This window comes from Aythya fuligula, chromosome 4, assembly GCF_009819795.1.
Source record: "Aythya fuligula isolate bAytFul2 chromosome 4, bAytFul2.pri, whole genome shotgun sequence".
NCBI lineage: Eukaryota > Metazoa > Chordata > Aves > Anseriformes > Anatidae > Aythya > Aythya fuligula.
Genome location: NC_045562.1, coordinates 59,650,982 through 59,673,454, shown reverse-complemented (window position 1 = coordinate 59,673,454; position 22,473 = coordinate 59,650,982). Strand labels below are relative to the sequence as shown.

At 34.8% G+C, this 22,473-nt stretch overlaps 1 protein-coding gene across 14 annotated transcripts in view; it reads left to right on the top strand.

Moving 5' to 3' along the window:
* The window catches only part of SLIT2 (slit guidance ligand 2), a 259,333-nt gene that overhangs the window by 156,834 nt on the left and 80,026 nt on the right, over positions 1 to 22,473 (top strand). For 10 of the 14 annotated variants that reach the window (XM_032187219.1, XM_032187214.1, XM_032187215.1 and 7 more), the window contains exons 6-10: positions 3,229 to 3,300; positions 7,379 to 7,450; positions 10,218 to 10,381; positions 11,002 to 11,013; positions 12,819 to 12,957. In XM_032187219.1, coding sequence (XP_032043110.1) covers positions 3,229 to 3,300; positions 7,379 to 7,450; positions 10,218 to 10,381; positions 11,002 to 11,013; positions 12,819 to 12,957 — 459 coding nt within the window. The remainder of the gene's footprint in view (positions 1 to 3,228; positions 3,301 to 7,378; positions 7,451 to 10,217; positions 10,382 to 11,001; positions 11,014 to 12,818; positions 12,958 to 22,473) is intronic. The other 4 variants (XM_032187221.1, XM_032187217.1, XM_032187213.1 and 1 more) reach the window with 1 other exon arrangement.

The window sequence follows — 22,473 nt, the reverse complement described above, 5'->3', positions numbered from 1 at the left end:
TAGACAACATATGCTAAAAATTAAAAAAAAAAAATACAGAAAAAAGAAAGGCAAGATGTATCAGCAAAACTAATAAGTAAACAATATTTTAAGAAACACATTTTCACATTTTCTTATCAGTTGGATGGTCTTCGCTACCCATGAACAGTAACATTTTAAATAGCAGTAGGTAGTAAGTATATGAACTACCTGGGTAATGCTGAAGGTGCAAAAAATAATTAATTCTCTGTGACATCTGAAATATTTTGAGTATAGCAGCTGTTGCTTGGCATTTTATGAGCTTTCCAGGAACCACATTGCCCAACATAATTAGCTACTATGTGGAAAGTTGGAGGGAGAAAAGTAGAGGAACAGAGCAACTTTTTGAAGAGAGGAAGTGGTTCCACATAGAAAAGACCCATTGTAGAGATGGTGGGGGAAAAAAACCATGAAGAGATACTGGGGAGTGGGGTAGGATGAGGATGGGCCATGGATATATGTGCTGGTCCATGTCTGGTCAGCTTCTGTTTTTCAGGGCATTTCAATCATGTGTAAAGAACAAAATAAATTCTCATGGAAAAAAAAAAATGAAAACCAAAAAACATGCTCTAAAATTAAGTTAGTATTATTTGTATAGTCAATAACTTAGTGGAGAGAAAAGCTTTTTATTAGCACATAGCGTTATTTTAATATATGGTTTTGAAAGTCATCATGCTAAAAAAAATAAATGATAAAACATTTAAATTTGAGACATGTGCTTTTTTGCTCTCTTGCTTATGTCTGAAGCCACAGTGCTCATGCATTTTGCTCTCAGGAGACAGCCTTACCCCAAATATTCAGACTGCTTCAGTATGTCCATTAGAGAGAAATTATACATTAATGATACACTGATTATGTCTAACATTTGTCTAACATTTGTCTAACATTTTGTTTGCGTTATATATGCAGTATATATCTTTACCTTAACAGATACCATAAGTTACTATTCAAGCCATACACACTTCAAAGTCAAAGCTACCTTTCATAGCTTAAAAAAAATGTTATGCCAATTGTTCATAGTATTTTTTTTATGTATGTATCATGGTGGAAGACCATCTAAAACATGAAAAAAGTAGTATTTTTCAATGATAATTTAGAAACACAGGAAATATTTGTCCTCCCTCATCCATAAAACTCCCTTCCCCCCAAACCTAAACCAATTCAGTGTAAACAAAGTAATCTTTCTGGTAAGAAAATTTAAATGAAAACAACTCACCATTCGCTAAGATAATGGCAATGGTGATTCACTAAAGGAAGACGTCCAAAGGTTTCCAGGTGCACCACAACTGCTGCCAGTCCAGTGGAAGAAATCTGCCTTTCAGTTTGTGTAGGACAAGATTTGCTCAAGTGCTTACTCTACTGTTAAAAGATTTTCCTTTGTGTATAATATGGATGATTTAGAAGAAGCTGTGTCAGCACTGATTTATACATTGACAGCTAAGGATAATAAGATATGGGCAAACATACAGCTCACCCTTTTACAGATTAACCTGCAGACTGCATTAGGCAAATTCGATGGCATTAAAAGATTTTTCCAATTTGTCTGGAAACAATTTCTCTTTTGTATTGTGTCAAGGGTAACATTTCATGCCATTGTACTAATTTAAATAGCTTTGATAAATTGTTCAAGAGGTTAAAGAACTGTACTGTGTATATATTTCACCTCTTTAAAATAAAAAGGCTATTAACTTAATTGTTAAATGAAATTAATTAGTAAAAATGAAAAGAGCCTGAGAAAGTAGGCTTTAATATTCCAACACTGCAGCACTGGTGCTGTAACATTGCACCAAAATGATTAAAGATCATATTCAGGAAATTATAGTTTGCATTTCGGTATAGCTTTCAGTACAAAGAAACACAGACACCACTATAGTTATGATAATGTTTTATTCCTACATAGTAGTAATTCAGATAAAGAATATGGATGAAACTATAAGAACTTTATAAAAGTTGGTACTTCACACTCAACAGTGGGTGTGATGATTTATTAATAAAGTAAAAGGTTATCAGAGATTCAGAAGAATCATAGAAAATGCTTTAGTAAAAGCTTCATTAGCCCTGGTAGCTAATCTATAATTGCAGACAGAGAGGGCAGAGTTCATTTGTATTTTGTTCATTTTCTTAGCAATGTTCACACGTATTTACTCATACATCTTATCTGATACTGACAAGTGTCGGGCTTGAAGATCTGGTTGTTTAAAGTGAGATTGTATTTCCTTGCAAGTTGTACCTCAAAATGCATATTTATAGGAATTACATTTATAGGCAATATTTATAGAAGAAGCTTATAACAAGGGAAATTGGGATTTTGTATTTGCACAGTGGTTAATTTCAGCAGACTTTTTAAAATTGTGCAATATGTACTGTATCAATGTTATGAAATGAAAAAGTACTAGTATTCTTCAGAGAAATGAATGTAAATTTTTCATAACTTAATACTTAAAGATTAATAATGTATGGGTTGGATTGCTGAGTTTTATGTCCAGAATTCAAGTGCTCTGTGGCAACATCTTATCTGCATACAATTGCAGAGAAAACAAAATATGCAGAAAATCACACACTGAAGCTTCCAGCAGAAATGCTAGTTTCATTTGGAGCAGAATTAAAGGATATAGCTAACTGGGTATGTAAATACCTTGAACACTAATATTTCTACATTGGGAAACATTCTAGAAGGCAATTATTGTAACTCCCACCCTCAGCCCACACCCTCCCATCTGGGGCAGATGCACCCCTAAAAGTGGTCCCTCACTCGCTCCTGCCAGGGCGCAGGGAATTAACATGCAGCTGGGCTGCTCTGATAAATGGATTCTGTTAGGTCACTGAGGGGATGCATGTGACATTAAGTGATTTACCGTCCTTTACCTTAATGAAATTGTTTCAGCAAGATGACGCTGAGAGCTTTTAATGGATAGCTTTTCTTGATGTAATGAAATTGCATTCCTTTGGCATTTAATATAAGGTGCAGTTATTATTTACTGGAGCTCTCCTGGAGCTGCTGTTTTGCGCAGACAGTTCAGAACAAAAAGAGATTTCTGTGGCAGCATCCGGGCCGGCATGGTGTATGACAGTCTTAAGCATACGAGTGTATTTGCAAGAGCATTTCAGCTAGTGTGGCCTGGCCATGCAGACCCTTCAGGAGGCTTGCTTCACACACAGCACTGCCAGTGCTCATCTCTTTTACAAATACCTTCCTAATCTGTTTAACAGGCAACTGGATTACAACCAGATCAGCTGTATTGAAGATGGGGCATTTAGGGCTCTACGCGACCTGGAAGTGCTGTAAGTATTTCTCTGACTTTTAGCAAGAGCTTGATATCTGGGGAGTACTAATGCAAAAGCTTATCTGTGAGCTGCAGCCTGGTGTCAGAAAGGTCTAGTGAAAAGATGTCTTTAAAATAATCTACTGCAATGTGCTATAAAATGGTAAAATTATCTGGGGAGACAGAGATGCTCCTTTACTCTGCAAGACAACCATACTACACAATTAAATTTTTTTTTTTAAAAAAAAGGTATAATGTAGATACTGTAAGAAAAGAATATATTTCTTATTAAAAAGGAAGGGAAGCATTAATGAATCCAATTCTTTTTGTAAATGATACATCACTGTAGAAGTGCTGAACGTTTTCAGGATTGCCTTTGTTGTACAGTCTGACATCAGTTTGATCTTTTAGCCTCTCTACTTAAGGAACAATATACTAAATGTATCTGACAATCTAGATGTCTTCAAAGAGGCACTTTCCTAGCAAAATACTGTTGTTTTGTGGTGAGATGTTTAGCCTGTCCATATTAAACAGAAATTTTGATTTTAATTCCTGTGGGTATGTGTATAAAACATATACAGAAAATATCATTTTATGTCATTGAAGGTTTGTAGGTGCAGAATACTCTCTACTCAGAATACAACAAAATACTCTTTTGCATACTTTTTTCTCACTGTTTTAAAGTTGCCCTCAGTGAGGTTAAAGGTAACAAAATTATCATCAGTGACCCCTGACCTGAAAATAGTGACTGTAAAGAGCAAAGTGTCTCCATTCCCAAGGAATATGAGACACAGCACACATTCCTGAAATATTTTCTCTGACAGTCAAAATGTCACGTTTTTTTTCTGTGCTTTTTTTTTTTTTTTTTTTTTTTTTTTATTAAGGGAACTGAAAGACTTTGTGAATCAGTGAGTTACTTCATGTTAGTTTGAATCACACTTGGTAAATCTCACCTTGGGGTGGGAGGAAGCTTCTTTTTTTCTTGTAAGATTCTGAAGTAAAAAACCTTTACTGATTAGTTACTGATAGTGTCCAATAATATTTCCAAGAAACTAAGAATGTGTGACCTACTGCAGTAAAGTTTTATTTTAATATGCAATAATTGATCTTACTTATGAGTGAATGGTTCTGACAGCTGATTTATTTATTTATTTATTTATTTTACAGTATAGCAATAGAAAATAAATCTATTGTTAACTTCAAGGTATAAAATAATGTACTGTAGGTTCAGTATTGTCTAATGGTGAACTTGATAAATTTTTATTTTTCTATCAGTAAATCTGATGTTCTGTGAGATTTTTATCTTTGTATCTCATGTTTTTTCCAGTGGTGACTTAATCTGGTTATCATGTGTTTTAATATGAGCCTTTACATCTGGAAGTGTTAAATGTGTATGCATGTGTGTGTATATAACTGAATATTTGTAGTTTTTAAAGCTCACGATTTTTAGTAGTCTAAAAAGGTCATCCTTGCCAGTAGAAGTTAATGGTAGGAAATTCACATTGATTTCAATGAATGCAAAAGGGAACAGAACTATATAAAAATAATCATCTGCTTAAAAAGTAGGTAGTTAGAATTTTGTGAATATACCTTAACTATTAGTATTCAAATATACAACTACAAGTTGTATATCCTGACTTATGTTGTGTGATAAGCAATGACAGTTTAGAAAATAAATTTTAAGAGATATTTTGAACATTTACTGAAAAGTATGCATCTAATATGATTTCTTTCCAATAAAGCATTAAAGATATGTAAATCACACCACAATATATACACAATGAGTAGTATAAAGACTATGTATTTTGTTTCCATTTGGAGTTAATTATTCTAAGCACAGAATTTGTATATTACTTCAAACTCTAAGTATATGTTGAAGCTTTTAAGTAATTTTTAAAGTTACTTGGCGTGAAACAGTCTTTAGTTACAATTTGAATTTTTTCAAATTTTTTCGAAGTAACAGGTCTTATAAATTGGTTAGACAACTGCAGAATCTTGGAGGCTATTAATGTTAAAGATACAAAATCAACATGAAATTTGGAAAGATGGAAGCAAATTTAGATATAAACCTGCCCACTTGTTAATTTGCTAGCAGGTTTCTGTGAAATCTTATTTTTTTTTTCTTCCTTTTGCTCTTTCTTTATATAAGAGAAAATCAGCCATACTGATTTTAGCCAAACATTGACTATGAGAAAATATATTGTATTGCCATATTAAAATAATAAAGTATCTAAGAAATTCAAGAAATGTTTTCTGTCATCACACTTTTTGCAATAGTGTGTAACAGTTTTAGATATAAGTATGGAGCAAATTCTTTTTTTTTTTTTTTTTTTTTTATTGATTTTAGATTTGCAATGAAATCAAGCATTTTGGATTACAGTAGCTATAAAAATGGTTTAATTTCTTATGTATCTCTTACATCAACTCTTACGTCTTTCTGTGCCTTGCAAAAAGATAAATTAATAGCTCTTGTATACACAACAGCAAGTCAAACACAAAATATCTGAAATTTAAAATTAAAACCTTTTATAGATGTACATTCTTTAAACAGTTAACAGCTATGGAAATATGTACTTGTTTCCATTCCCTTAATTGAAAAAAGGATGATTTAAAAACCTTTTAAGAAGTCGTGCAGAAAGAAGTATTGGAGCTGTCATTTAGCATGTGGACACTAAGAAAATCCTGGAAAAGTCTACTGTCATTTGTTTACTAGGCTGTCATTTGTTTACTAAGACACCTTTTGCAGATATACCCACTTCCCACTTGGCCTTTTTTTTTTTTTTTAATTCCATTTTGACCCCCTCCCCCCCTATTTATTTATTTATTTATTTATTTATTTATTTATTATTTCCATTGATTAATCTCCTCTTTGTTTATGTAGTCCTGAGGGCACACAGGGGAGATGCCTTATGCATAGTGAAGAAAACATTTAGGTTGTTGAATGAGTAAGCACACAAAGGTAAAATGCAGCACGTTGCACCAGCAATTAATTGCTTGGTTAATATGGAAGCATATAGTTTAATGCTGTTCAGTGTGCTGTGAGTTTACCTTTATGTGTTTGGGGATCACAGAGTAGTTAAAATTTACTCAGAACATGCACAAATTACACACTGTTCTGTTTGTTTTTAATAGTTCTTGTTTTAAAAAGGAAAAAATAATAAGATTTGGGTAGTGCAAATTATTATTTATTAGTCTCATAATTGTGTTTACAACCATACAGCACATTCTCCATTGTATTCAAATGAGTAATCTCTAAGCTGAAACTGTAAATTCTGTCATTTGTTTCCTTGTTCTGGAGTCAAGCTTGTTTGCATTTTATCTGCAGCCTAAAGACAATAGTTAACTGTAGGATTGTTCATACAGTTCTATTATCTTTACAAACTACACTTACTGTCTGTGACAGTTCTGTGCTAGCCAACAATTGATTAAGATTTATTCCTGGTTTTTGTCTCAAGTTCTGGGCACCTTGTCTAAAATGTAAATTATCTGTTAGAGAATTAACGTTCCCGCCTCCTTCCATTGTATAGCAGAAGGTCACCTATTGTTCATGCAGCTCTGGATCATCTGCAGCAACACTGTTCTGTATAAAAATTGACTGCAGTTCTGAAAAGTTCAGAAGATTCATGGAGAAAAAAAAAAAAAAAAAAAAAAAAGGCAGATCTTGAACTCTCAGAAGCTAGAAAGGGAGACCAGAATCCTAAAACCAAGGACTTTTCTCCAAAAATACTCTGGAACTCTTCTTTACATCAGGATGGCAGTCTTGGCTTTAACATTCTTAACAGTATTTATGTTACCAGTCTTAACAGTGGCAGAAGCTCTGTTTCTGTCCTCTGAGTTGATCATAGATTACTGGGGTCTCTGTTTACTTAGGGTAAATGGAATGGTCAAATCACAATGTTTTAACAGGGATTGAAAAGGGAGCCAAAGCGGACCTCAGAGCATGGTCTTATTTCCCCAGTAGCCATGCCTAAAAGCAGTACGCGTTGTTCTTCATTAGCCATGCCTTGTTAAAAAAAAAAAAAAGTGTAGTCAGTGTAACATAAATAAGTGTAACATGCAAGTGTTACATGTTAACATGCTTCTTCTTTACTTCACAGCACTCTCAACAATAACAACATCACCCGGCTGTCCGTTGCAAGTTTCAATCATATGCCCAAACTCAGAACTTTGTAAGTAGTCCCGTGGAAGCTGGCTGCCATCATTATCAACCCAGTGTGTTCAGTATACCATTTTCCCCTCAATCAAGTTTTGTCAGTGGCCTATAAATGCATATTCAGGAGGAGATGGCATACTCTCGGTCAAAAAAAATATTAAGTTTGGTGAGCATGATCTTTGCGTATGCCAAAAAACCCTAAAAGGTAAAACTGTCAAGTGACTAATATCTGAACTCAGGAGATCTAGAAATATTTATATCATTTTCACCCCATTTCTTTAGGATATGGGGTGATGGGAATGTTTTCATGGCCTTTTTCCAACTGGGTGTTCCATAGTGCTGCATTTGTTCACTGAAAAGCTTCACATTCTTACAAAAAAAAAAAAAAAAAAAGTGGGGGCAGGGGAGATTCTCTTTTATATTTACAGCTGCATAGAGTAAGAAATTGATGTTTTTTGAAAGTCAAAAATTTGTTTTACTTTGAGCTATTGAATAGGTCACATTTCATTTAGGAACATGGAAGAATCTTTGATTGGCTGTCAGATGTGATAAATGGGAAATCTTTATGCTTTTATTACTGTACTGCTAGCAGACCTAATTAAACTGAACTGGCTCTCCAACATTCTTTGTAACATAAAATTATAGGATCATCCGGTAGTGCTATTATAATTAAAGTTATGTCAGCATTACAATAAGGTTCCCATTTTTAGAGGTTATGACTTTTGCAGAATACTTCTTATACTGGAAGAATACTAAAACAAAACACAGTGATAAAGTGTATATGCAAGTGATACAATTTGGTGTTATTTATTCTGTTTATACTGAACTAAGAATAAATGTACACTGTGTTAATCAACAAAACCAGACTCTCCTCAAGGTTTAGTTCTGACACACTGTCAAACAGACTTTCCACTGAAGTGGTAATCAGAAATGAATGGATGTTCCTATCACAGTTCAAGAGTAGCTTTTGTTGTTAAAGAATTAATTTTGCAAAGAGCCTGTCCATTTTCTTTTATGCATGTTTACTTGCACAAATGTTTTAAATCATTAGTGCTATTGACTTAAGTTAGCATAACATTAGTAACTGAAAAAAACTGCACTCAGGTGAGTAGTTCTGTTGACTTCATAACAGACTTGTAACTATTCTTGTTTGGATAAATGCAAGAGCTTTTGAATTGTACTGACCATGGGCTTTGGTGGCCTCACTTATATTTTGAGAATAGAATTTCATTCAATTCTTTTGTGTCTGAGACTTGAAAAATTGAATATCCATCTGTTCCTCTTCAAACTTTGAAATCCAGTTTATATTCTGAATTCCAGATTACAGTGAATCAAATTAGCAAGTTTTGTTATCATTTACATTTTTTTGTGGTTATTTTATCTTTTTAATATTTATTTTAGAAGCAAAAGAAACAGGCACATAGTCCTAGATTATAGCTGTAATATCCCATTTGCAGTCCGAATATGCTTGTATAACCGTATTAATTTCAACGGCATTAGTTCAGATTCGCAATGGTGTTCTTGCCTACAATTGGCCACAGATTGTATTGAATGTGTATGCTGTATTCTGAGCTATGTTTGCAAAGCACCCACACAAGAATCAGTGCAGGAAAAGGCGTTGCCTTTAATTCTAGTCATTTTTTTGTAAATAATTAAAAAAAAAAAACAAACAAACACTGAGTTAAAGTCTTTGGTTTTGTTGGTTTATAGCACAATTCATGTTGCTTTAAGGACTTTCTATGGACTAATTAGACTTCTTGTTTAAATCTCATTTTCTTGCACTTTCTTTCCAGTGATTTAGTTAGGATTGAGCACATTATCTAAAAGGGACCAAAATGACATTATTCTGTTATGGATGGTTCTGAGTAAGGATTTGATTTATACTGTGGATGTCTTTTTCTGTAGTTGAGAAAAAACGCAAGAGCCAGGGAAAAGTTAGAGCCAGAGGAAAGTAATTTACCAAATTTAGTGAATACATTTGTCTGATGTTTTATCAATGGCAAAGTGCTTTCTGCCACTTGGCAAGGAGCCGTGGTCTTGTGTCGGTCTCTGCCAACCAAGAGGCGACTTCCTTAATTCCATTGCTTGCTGCCATTTGGTCTTTAAATTTCAGGCATTGCTTAGCTGTATTTCCTAGGAGCCAAAAGCAGCTAATCCCCCTTTCTGCGATTAAACAAAAAGAGAGGAAATCAGAAAAGGGATGTGAAAGAAGGTGTTTTATATTGAGTTATTACTCTGTCTTGTTCTGCAGAAAATGAATATGACCTGTTAGAGGGATTTTGCAAGCTGTTTCTATAGAGACTGAAAAGGACAGATTTAGATGTATCTAATTGGAAACCAATCTTTTATTAACTCTTTCTTTTTGACAGTATATTATCACTATAGGACACTACAGTGATATGTTACTTGGACATTTCTGTCTTATTCATCATTTGTTCATATCTGGACTAAGACCTCTGAGGCAGCTTTCAAGCTCGTGTGTTTACTTTTTCTTCAGACAAGAGGGAAAGAAACTATAGGTAGTTTACTTTCTTAAGAAGTCTTCATCTTTTTTGTGATTTAGACCACAATTAAAAGGTCATTTTGCTGCTTGTATAAGCTTTGTTTATTAGCCTGTAACTCCCAGACTTTTAATGAAAGATGTAAAACATTAATCGCTCGTTCATGATTTTTGTTAGTAAAGCAGCACAGTTTGGTGCTACAGGGGGGGAACAGGAAGGATGGGTTGCTCTTCTATTTCTTCTCCCCAATTTAACCATATGGTCACGCTTCTTCTCATGCAGTCGCCTTCACTCCAACAACCTTTACTGCGACTGCCACCTGGCCTGGCTGTCCGACTGGCTGCGGCAGCGGCCTCGCGTCGGCCTCTACACCCAGTGCATGGGCCCGGCCCACTTGCGGGGGCACAACGTGGCGGAGGTCCAGAAACGGGAGTTCGTCTGCAGTGGTAAGGGCAGCACATTTGCACGGCCTGACAACAGCTCAGCAGGGACTGTTCATGCTATGCCTTGCTAGCTTTTGCATAGTTTTTTGTCTTTTTTTTTTTTTTTTTTTTTTTCTAATTTAATGAAGCTAATCATTTTATCAGTATTTGTATCTTCTGTCGCGGTGCTTCTGTCCTTACAAATTTTGTGTGAATGCTGCATAGCCATCATAAAGAGTGGGGAGAGAAACGAAAAATGATATAAAAGATACACAGACTGAGAACATAAGGCCTTTTAGTGCTAAGGAAAAGGACTTTAGTTAAAAGGATTAAAAAAAAAAAAAAAAAACAGGTTGTTTTTTCTTTTTTATTTTTCTACTTCAGTTTAAACAGTTTTCTGAAGCCCCAATAAACTTCTGAATGTTACTGGTATGCTTTTATGATCTTGTGGGTGGCATCCCATGGCAGGGGGTTGGAACTACATGATCCTTAAGATCCCTTCCAACCCAAGTGGTTCTATTATTCATTCTATGATTCTTTAGTGCATCAGGTTGTTTTCTGATGTGAAATGACAAAATGACAAACGATTCAATACTAATCACATTTTCTCTATTTATTTTTTTTCCTTTATTCATGTCTCCTAGATGAGGAAGAAGGCAAGTTTATCTTTCTTATTTAGATATTTTTAAACTTGATTGAAAATTTCTGTAAACTTTACCTGCTGTTTCAAGGTTCCTCAAAATATTGAAAAACAACTGGAAAATAGCTGTCTGTTCATTCATTCTGCAGGACTGCTTCTACTAGTTAATTTTCTGCAGACCCCCAGATCGCTATTGCCAAATATGCCAAAATTTACACAGATCTGTTTGTGGTTTTGTTTGTTTGTTTTTAAACAGCTTTATGCAGTTTCTATCCATACTGAACTGCTTCTAACATCACAGTATAAGGCACCATGACATCCTAACATGGCAAATGATAACCACATTCTTACCATACTTCAGCCTTTTATGTATACTTAAAGAGCTCCTAACAAAATCACTAAAGTATCTTGTTTGTAAACTGCATAGTTTTATAACTTGGACACTAATGCTAATTTTGAAGATGGGGAATGACCATGTTTTATCTCTGGATCACTGTTTGTTTTTTGTTTGTTTTTTAAGTAGATGGGTGAAATATTTTTCTGTTTGTTAGTTTTGGCAGCTGTTTGCACTTTCGTAACAGATACCTTAACATTAAAACAAATGATTATATTGCAAACTACTATCTCAAAAGACCAGCCTTTCCAGCAGAGTAATTTTAAAACTTGAACAGTTATTTGAAGTTGTAAATAGGAACAGCACTGGCTGCAACGTTAAAGTGATATGTCATACGTTATCAGTGTACCCTTTCCATCTTAATATATGACATAAAATACAACAAGACAGATTTTCATAGTCCAGAAGTTTTTTTTTTTTGGTTTGGTTTTCCCTAGGTGTTTCAAAACAGTCTCTAGCTTTTTTACCTTAATAGGAAAGAAAACGGGAAAAAAGGGGGAAGGGGGGAGATTCATGCCTTTCTCGTGCCTTCATGCCTTCCATATCATTACAAAACAGTAATTTAAATCATTAAATCATTATAATAATGACATGCTCTACTTAATATATTATGTATTATATATTATCACATGCAACCTATTTGCAGGAAAATGTAATAAGATATTTATTTTCTAAAAACATATCTAAATATGTGAGTATTAAGGTTACATGTAATTATAAATGCCAAATTTAACATAAAACTCTTAGGGGATGACATGAAGTTGTATAAATTCATGGCTGCCTGACTAGTTAGGAAGACTGTTAAACTGGGGGAGAAAGTCTGTTGAGCTAATACAGAGTGAGAGTATAAACAATGTAGTCAAACTTATTTATTTATCTCTGTGATTGGATGGAATGGTCATAATTCCAAACTTGTCTGTAACTGGTGCATACACTGAAGGATAATACTCATTAATGAGTATTTGCAGAACTGAACTAAGAGAAGAGCTTCAGTGTTCATGGCAAAGTTCATTAATTTCTGTTGACATTCATTTTTAATACACAAAATTCTGAAAACTGAGGTAAAACAATAATTGTTTTTAAAACCACAGAATAAATAAAATATACCTAAAAAATGGACTACACTTAGCCTTCTTTAAAAAAGTGATTTTGAATACAAGTGTATGAAGTAACTGAGAAATGATGAAAGAGCCAGCATAGTAGTTGAGCATTTTTCTTTAATCTCATTATTGTGTCAACATGTTGGTATTAATTAGGTATTTAAAATAATGCAATTTGAAATCATGGATAGGAAACAATGTTTATTCTTTTAAGTTCTGTTTCTATTTTTTCATGGAGGTGTAAAATGTGACGTTTTACTTTGAGGTAAACTGGATTAGTGCTTGACAGGTTTATACAGTTATAGAAGAAAACTCTTTCTTTTGCAGGTCACCAGTCTTTTATGGCTCCATCCTGCAGTGTCTTGCATTGTCCCACTGCATGCACCTGTAGTAACAACATTGTGGATTGTCGTGGAAAAGGCCTTACTGAAATCCCAACAAATCTTCCAGAAACCATTACTGAAATGTGCGTAATCTGATTTTTTTATTCTTTCAATGAACTTGCAGAGAACAGTTTTGTCTTATGTACTCATTGTTGTTATTTGTACAATATGCGTTATACAGGGTAAGAATTTTGTAGTGCACATTCACATTCAGAAATAAAAGGAATATATAGATACATGAAAATATTTAAGACATATATGTTCTCTTACGAGTTAGTTTTATATGTATTACTCACAACTCGCAGTTAAAACTGCATTCTGAGTTGGTTTAAAACTAATTCATGAATCCTTACTTTTCTGCAAGTAAGTGGCTTCTCAATGCAGGCTATAAACTCTGTTGCTTTCACTGTTGCTCACTTTCCATCACCTTATTCAATTCAGAGGAGCATATCTTGCAACAAAGACAAGAGACCTGCATTGTTCATACTAAGTATTCTGCTAAAGCTGCCTCCTCAGAAGGATAGTTTAAGAAGGCAAAAGTGTGGTGGTTGATTGCAATCTGTGGTATAGTCATTGTGTTAATACCATATAGCCGTGGTTGGAAGAGCATGCATGCTGATAAGGTTTCATGACATGGCATAAACAACAGCAATGTCTACAAAATGTGCAACTGCATCCTTACCACCAAGCAGAGTCATAGCAGTGTGGCTGAGAGGCTGTGTGAGTATATAGAAAGGCTGCTGTTGTGTTGTTGCAGGGGAGGAGCAAAAGCAAAAGGTGAGTTTACAAGGGCACAACTAGAGATTGCAAGCATGTTCCTAAATCTTTATTTTAAGGGTCATCAGTCCCAAAGAAATTATAGGATATAGGAGTTACTAGTTGACCCTGAATTCACTGTCAAAAGAAATGACCATGAGGCAAAAGCAAATGGGAATTTACAGAATGGAGATGTGTATCATCCTGTCTTCTGCTCACCTGTTGCTCTAGGTAAGAAATGCTGATGTGTTTTAAGCATTTAACAGATGTCCAGCATTTGGTTAAGCATTTAACAGATTGCAAACTGAGGCTAGATGTTTCCTGCTAGACTGCACATTGTTCACATCACAGAGTGAGGCCTTTTCACATGCTGAGGTCCATAAGCCATTAATATTGCTAAATATGTATGCTTAGGTGCTCATATAAATATGTATATATGTGTGCTGTGTTATATGTATAGATCATAGTCATACGCTGTAAACTATCTGATATCTCTGTTGTGTATCTAGTTCATAAGTGAAGTTTACATTAAAAAGCAGATTGCAGTGTTTTGTACGGTTAATGCCATTCATAGATAATACACAAATAAACATACATATTCAAAATCTGGTACAAGGCAAGTTAGGACATTACAAAGGCAAAATTTAGTATTTATTTTAAATGAAACAGGTATGTACCATTGAATGCCAGTGTGATGAGAGAACTGGACTTCAGTGATTGACTTAGTTTCTGAGTAAACAGGAGGATTGAGATATGATTTGAGTCAGTGATAGGCTGCACTTACCACACAGTGAGAACAAAAGTTTCCAGTTGTGTGGAAAGTAAGGAGAGAAATGTACAGGCAAAGAAGGAAGAGAAATAAGGGACATGAAAAACTTGAAAGTCAGGGTAAACTCAGTGGAAGAATTAGAGTAAGGGATTTGTGAGTATTTGATGAGAATCACTTAATCTTTGCTGCTTCCATGTCAATAGGCTGAAGATGAGTTGAGATTTCAGTAAATAAGCATGTTTTAAAGGTTGTATGGAGAAAGCTTTACACTTTACCACTTTAATGAGAGGAAAATAGTGAAACTTGACAATTTGCATAGCTTTCAAAAAAAAAAAAAAAGAAAAAAGAAAAAAAGTTTATTCTTTGAAATATCCAATCTGCGTTAGAATCTACCGTGTTCTTAATTGTCAAGTTATTTTAAGCTGATAAATTGAAGGAGGGGAGGTGGGGGTTCAAAGTTTCGAGCTTTAAATATAGTCTTTTAAAATGTCATTAATTTTCTTTGTCTTTGTGAAGGATTATGTATTAAGGTCCATAATTTGTCCTGCCACCTTCTATTTTCCATGTCACTCTCATTCCTCTCTTATCTAAACTAAATGTTTCATGTCCATTCAATCTTTTCGAATGCCAAAACCTTTGATTTCTAAATTAATCTCCTCCTTTCTCTCCAAACTCTTGGTTTTCTCAATTTTTTGACCTACATTGACCAAAGTTGAATAAAATATTCCAGATGACAGTGAAACATCACTTTATATGGTGGCATTTTAGTTTCCTTTCTGCTTTCTGCACTGTAATACTTTCTTTCCTTAACTGCCAATATCCATTGCAACACACCTGCCATTGAAATGACCATGAAGACCACGAAAAGTCCTAGGTCTTTTTTTTTTTTCCTCTTAGCTGTTTTTGTCAGGAACAAGAATTTTATAGATGTAATTTACAGATGTAATTTACAGATGTATTCCATCCACATATCACCTTATGTTTCTGAACACTGAATCCAGTTGCGTATTCCTTTTTAAAGCTGCTCTGTGAAAGACTTCAGTCTCCTATTCTTTTATCTAACTTGAACATACAGAAAGGTTCAGATGATCGTATCTTAAAGCTATTCTACAATAAAGTGTGTAAAACCTTTGTTTTTAGAGAAGTACTTTGCAACTATTGTTTATAACAACCCTTTATGATTAAATTACAAATAATGATTGTATCTCATACAATAATGCTTTTTTTTCACTTATTTCTATATGTAATTGTTATATTTGTGCCAAAGTGGTAACTGAAAAGAAGCACTTGAAGAGATGAGACCGTGTTGTCACAGTAGCTTTAAAGAATGCCAAGGAGCTGTTGAACATGGAGGATAAGAGAGACCTGAAGTGTATAGTGAGCACTGTATTTCCACCACCATTACAGAGTTCTTTATAATCTTTATTACACATGACTTTATTATCTTAATCACAGTTTTGAGCATATGCTTTGGCAAGAGCTCCCCAGTTCTCAGGGAGAAAGGGAAAGAGAAGCGAGCCGGTTCCCTGTTGAGTTTTTTGAAGGATGTACAGAATTAACAGCCAAATTATTATTTATTCAGTGATTTTATAATATCACCATCATTAGATTCCTGTGCGCAACATTGGCATTATTCTACCATTTCACATGGGCCAGATGTTCTCCAGCCTTTTCAGTATTTTTTTCCACAGTCATCTTCGGCATTTTTAACTGAGTATTCTCTTCTGATTTTATAAATGTACTTTATTGACAGGAACATTTGAAAAATCCATAGTACTTGTAAGTTCCCTTAGTCTGGACAACTTTCTGTGTCCTACAGTTGTAATAGTTATCACCTGTTTATAGGCTGTATTTGCAGAATCCAGTGCTCAGTACTACCAAGCTGTCATGTCATGCTTCAGCCAACACAATGGTCCACAAACACCTCCGGGGTCCGCATCTTTCCTATATTTTGTCTTTACCTAAATTATCTCATGTGAATAAACTTCTCCTATTAGAGTAAGATTAAACTTTATTGTCAGCCCTCATGGATACATTTGCTAAAAATTTCATACCTGTTTTTTGACAGATATCACATTTCCATCCATTTCTGCTTTTTCTTTCTTACATGTTCTTACATGTACAGAAGGTTAGTAAGAATATAATCTTTATATGGTTTCAAAAAGTCCCTAATCCAGTTATTTTTTTCTTGTTGTTTTTGTGAAGTTTGCCCTCAAAAAATACTCATGTTTTTTGATGTTTTGTGGTGTTCTCCATCCATTTCTTCCATCTGTTCTCTCAGTGGGAAGCTTGACCTCAGTACCTTATGAAGCTTTGATTTCTTGCTCTTTGCCCAGCACAAGCTTCCTTTACATAAAATGTGTGTCTGCACCAAAATACGTTGTATTTGTTACATTGTCAGTCCATGTGAGACAATGCTGCATAAAGTCTAAGTGGTATTAATTATTTTATTGTTCTCTGTCCTCCTGGTTTACATAAATAAACTACAGGTTTTAATGTGTATGTTCCATTTCAACAAATTTACTTTTTTTTTTTTTTTTTTTTTTTTTTTTTTACTTTCTGGGAGTTGATTATTTATGTAACAAGTTAATTTATGTGCCAAAAACCCTTTAAATGAAATATTCAATTACTTAAGTGTTGAACATTTGCAGTTTGAATTGAGTAAAAGTTTGTATGTCAAAGCTCTGTATTAGCTCTTTGAGGAAAAGGAAGGAAAAAGGCTTTCTCTTTAGAGCATAATACTGATACTATGACTTTGTATTGTCTTGGTAGTTCTGCTGGATAACCTTTTGGGGATGACATTTTAAGACAGTAGGAGCTGTCTTCTCTGCTGATGGCTATTGCCTCTGTAGCACTGTAGCAGAGTTGGCAGACTATGTGCTTGCATGGCTCTCCAGCCTCCCTGTTTCTGAATTTGGTGTAATAGCTGAAGCCACTGAGGAAGAGAAGCTGAAGTCGTTTAGGAGGGAGCAGGTGTTCTGTGATGGTGGTAGCAGGAGGAGCCAGAGCTAGCTGCAGAAACAGTGTTTTAGCCCAGTGCAGGTGGGTTTCCTAGTGAGCATCAGGGTGCTGGTGAGAGGGTTTTTGTTGTACCACTCTGTCCTGGCTTCTCAACTGTTGCAAAAGTCAGTAGCAATTCCCATTGTGTGCAGTCAGTTATCAGCCAATGCATTGTCTGCCTGGTACCTCTTGGGAAGATGCCTTCAGTAGCAGGGCTGCTTATCTCCAAGTAGCTGCCAGTAAAAATGGAAGGAGAATAAAGCCTTTGGTGGTCATCTCTTTCTCACTTTCAGTGTGATAAAGCTCAGAGGAAAATTAAGAATTCTGTATCTCAGTAAATGTAATTCTTCATCTTTATTGACTTAGTACAATTGTATCTGTACCAGCTATACCTATTCTGCAAAACTAATTCTTCTCTTTTATTATCTAAATAAACTCTCACACAGCTAAAAATAAGAATACCTAAGCTTTTCTTCTCATGGTGAGTCCAATCAATGCTATATTATTTGAGAGAAAAGTATTTCACATTCCATGTAGTAAAAGATAACTTGATCACCAAGACTCCCTTAGTTTTAGTGTATCCACTAATTCTAGAGGAAGCACAGAAATAAAATATAACCTCTCTAGCGATCTTTAAAGGTTTCACATTATGAGTGACCTGCAGGAAACATTTTGGGAATGCTTCCCGTAGTTCTACTATTTTAATGCCTGTAACTGTAAATGTTGTGAGTCCAAATACATTGACAATAGATGTTACATATTAATAGTTTTCAAACACTTGGTTTATAATATATCATACTTAAGCCTTTTTTTCACTTAAGCAAAGCATGATATAGTAGCTATTCACTTAAGAAATATTACATATTAGTAGTCTTCAAGATTCTGCTATTTAGTACGCCTTGCTTAAGTCTTGTCTTATGGACAATCTCAAATCATGAGATAGTATTTATCCATTAGAAACATCAAAGAATCATAGATTGCTTTGGGTTGGAAGGGACCGTAAAGGTCACCTAGTTCCACCCACCCCTGCCATGGGCAGGGACACCTCCCACGGGCAGGGACACCTCCCACTAGACCAGGTTGCTCAAAGCCCCATCCCACCCAGCCCTGAACACCTTCAGGGATGGGACATCCAGAGCTTCTCTGGGCAACCTGTGCCAGTGCCTCACCACCCTCATAGGAAAGAATTTCTTCTTGATGTCTAATCTAAATCTACCCTCTCTTAGTTTAAAGCTATTACTCCTTGTCCTATCACCACAGTCCCTGATAAAGAATCCTTCTCCAATATAATAAGTCATAATATGACTTGGTTTAGATTTGTTGTTTATACCTCTTACAGAAATTTGGTGTGGGAAGCTCTTTCATTGTCGTGTTTAGTCTGTTGAGTTCAACCGATTCAAGTAGTCTAATATACCTAGCACTTTCCTCTGCCATATAGCTCTTATATTAAAGACATTATGGGTCATTCTTAAGGTTCAAAACTATTACTTTAATTGGTTTTAGAAAGTATAGCCTTTCCTAACAGTGATAGCATTTATCAGCCTCTATGCAGGCATTCCTTAAACATTTTAGTTTTTCAGCACCATTAATCTCTTTTCATTTGGTTGCATTTTAGAATCCACCTTCCGCATGCAAGTTCTTTAAAAGGTATGCAGAAATAATTCTGGTTTCCTTCAAATTGAGACTTTTTGGCACATGTTCAAAACAGACTATCAGAAGCCTTACAAATGGTGACCCAGCAGCAATTTTATTAAATGTACTGATACCTTTTCTCAGAATGGTGTGAGTGAGTGACAGGCTCTTATTTCAAAAGGAGAGGCCAAAAAGCCATTAATGAGCTACCCTACCTTGTGAAAATGCTCTTCTTACATTCTTCTGATTTTCTTTTCTCTTCTGTGGCTTGAACTAGCAGTCAAAGTGGTTCTAAAACCTCTTTCTTTACAGTAGTGTTTATGAATAAAAGAAAATAAATACATTTGCAATAAGTGCTGCTGAGGGTGTTGATTTAGTGGGGGAGAGGAATTACCTGCTTTGATGACCACAGCTTTGTATAAATGACTATTTAAGCAATCAGGCATGGAATTAAGTTGATTTTTTTCTTCATTTTTGTTAATATGAAAACCATTTAATTAATCGAGGAGTCAATTGTTTTGTTTGTTTATTATTATTATTATTATAGAAGGATAGGAGTCCTTACAATGGTGATATTGCAAGAGAAAGGTTTGTTGAAAGGGATGGTGGTGGGGGATTGCCACTGTTAACTAAGCAACAGTTGTATAAATAATGTGAGTCTTTGGAACGGACAGAAAATACCCTAAACCATATAATGTAAGAAATGAAAAAACATATGGAATTTTAAATCAGGAATTTTAACAATTCACTCTGTAAACTCAGTGTAGTGAAAAGTCACTGACTTCTTAATTACTGTGGCCTTCAAGATAAAGTTGCTTGCTCTTTTCAGTGGATCTTTCTAACATTTGAATGCCAATACTAGAAACTCTATGGCTGTTTCATGATAAGTTTATATTATATTTCCCTTGACAGTTTACTAATTTGTCCCTCAGTTTGTCTCATCTTATCTTCCTAGTTTCTATTATTTTTTCTTCATGTTTTCATCTTCTTCCATCTCAATCTCCTATACTTTTTAAGTCTGTTGATTAAAGATTGTGTATTATGTCAAGCACTCAACTACATCTTTGTGAGCCCTGTGATATTAAGCAGGATAAAATCTCTTGAGATTGGTTCTCACAGCAACACTCATCTTAAAGGAGAAGTAGGGAAAAAAGAAGAAGGAAAGGAGGGGAAAGGAAAGCTCTCCGAAATTAGGTCTGACAGAACTGAACTTGACAGAGTTTAACCAAGATAAGGTAAAGAGTGACCTGGTCACACTACCTGTGCTTTGTGTAAATTCATAATTTTATCTGAGAACTGGAAGCTGTATGAATGAATCTATTCCAGCTAAGCTCGGCATCTATACAATTACAATATTTCTGTTGTTTCTTAAAATTTTTCCTTACCTGAAAGTCCAAAGTACAGCCTTAAGTCTATTACAGCCTTATGTCTATTGACCAGGGAGTCTCTTACACTGAGATGCAAAGATGTCCCTTTACAGAGAAAAGTCTCTATTGGTCTTAAGCAAATTTATTGAAAAAGTTCAAAGACTTGCATAAGAAGAAAACTCAGAAACATCCAAGACAAAGCAGCTTGCTCTGGTTTTAGCAGCTCAGAGTGTGATTCAGCTATCTACGGTAGCCTGAGAGAAATGAGACCAGATCCTGCATGAAGATGCAGGGTCTTGAAAAGAATGGGTCTGAATGCTGAGGGGAGGATGCAAGAAGTTACAAGACATTTTAGCAATGACTGTTTTTCAAAGTCTGTATTTGTTTCTGCTTTCTAGTTTAAATCAAAACATTGGTCTTTTTAGTTAGTAAAACTAGTGTGTAAGTCCATTATGATATATAAAAACAAATAGTGTTTGCTTTATCAAAAATGAAGAAATTTGCTAAAATCTTAACATCTTTTATGTAACACATACATATAAACCAACAATTGCATGCGAGTAGTGGAAAACACATCCGCTTCAAGGCAATGTCTTGCATAAATGTGAAAAATTAAAATTATGTAAAGGAATCTAGTGAAGTACTTCATTACCTTAATGCATTTAATTTTCCAACACAGATTTAACTGAATTACTGTTAACTGTTTGGGATTCGTACCTTAATATTTTTTCAGGGAAAACTTAAAATATATTCCATTTGACAGAAAGAGATGGAAGTTTTTGAAGCTAATAGATTAGGCTTTTGCTAAATTGACAGCTAAACCTGTCCACTTAGCACACAAGAGAAATGATTTGTCATGCTCTTACTCAAATATCTCCTTAATCTGACAATTACTGGTAAATCATGGGGCTTTATGGTTTTGTTTCTTTTTTATTTCTTATTTTGGTTGTCAGACACAGTGTTTTCTATAGGTAGAGTATTTAATCTGTCTTTTATTAGCATGTGTTCTATGCTACCATTGTTCAGATCTTTGGCTTTCTTCATACTCTTGTGTCTTACCTTAAAAACTAATTAAATTTGCAGGAAAAGAGTAATTTCAACAGTCAGTAAGATGCAGAAACACAGAACACAGCAACTGCACAGGAAACTTATTCTAAAGAAAAAGGAGGAGGTCTTTGTGTGAAACCTTATGTAAAGTATCACACAGCACACTTAGCAGAAGAGATTATGATTCACTCTTGAATTTAATCTTGAAATTGTATGGCACTCTGTGGTGGAACTGGTGCAGTGGCAGGGTATTCTTCCTTGAAGGTGGAAATAGAAGAACATATCTTTCAGCCTTAGCAAACTTGTTGGTTTTTTTTGTTGTTGTTGTTTTTTGTTTGTTTGTTTGTTTTGTTTTGTTTTTCAAAATGGAGGAACAACCTCAGTGCTGGTTTCCAGCAACTTTGGAAGTAGGTACTGGCCAGAATGAACACCACATTGTTCCACTTCTGGGAGGTTTGTGCATGTTCTGGTGGTACTGGGGTACGTTGAGGGACTTCTGCCAAGAGAAATAAAATAAGTCAGGCATGCTATAAATGAATATTTTATACAGCATGAAGAGAAGCTGGAGAAGGCCTATCTAGCTCTTCCAGAAAAACCCTCATAGCTTTCTGACAGCTGTGCTACACTCCAGAGGCATCGTTACTCTTAGATTTTATTTTTACATATGATTCTTCCTCAGCAGTAATGTGAATGAAGTTACTGTAAAAGAAACTGAACATACCAACTTAGAATCATAGAACCATTTTGGTTGGAAAAGACAATGCTGCCTTCATTATTTAAACTTTAGTAAATACATGGTCCCATAAGTGGCAAACATCTGTGGAAAGTATTCTCAGTAAAAATATTTAGATTTTTTGTGGTAAATTTATGGTGCATGCTCAGGTAGTGTTAACAGGTAGTGAGGACTACTACCACACTGTCAGCCACACAGAGCAATGGGATTCCCAAGCAGGTTGACGTGTCATCACTCATGATGAGCCGAGTGTAGCAAGATTACATTTATTTTTGTCAACTTAATACAGTTATTC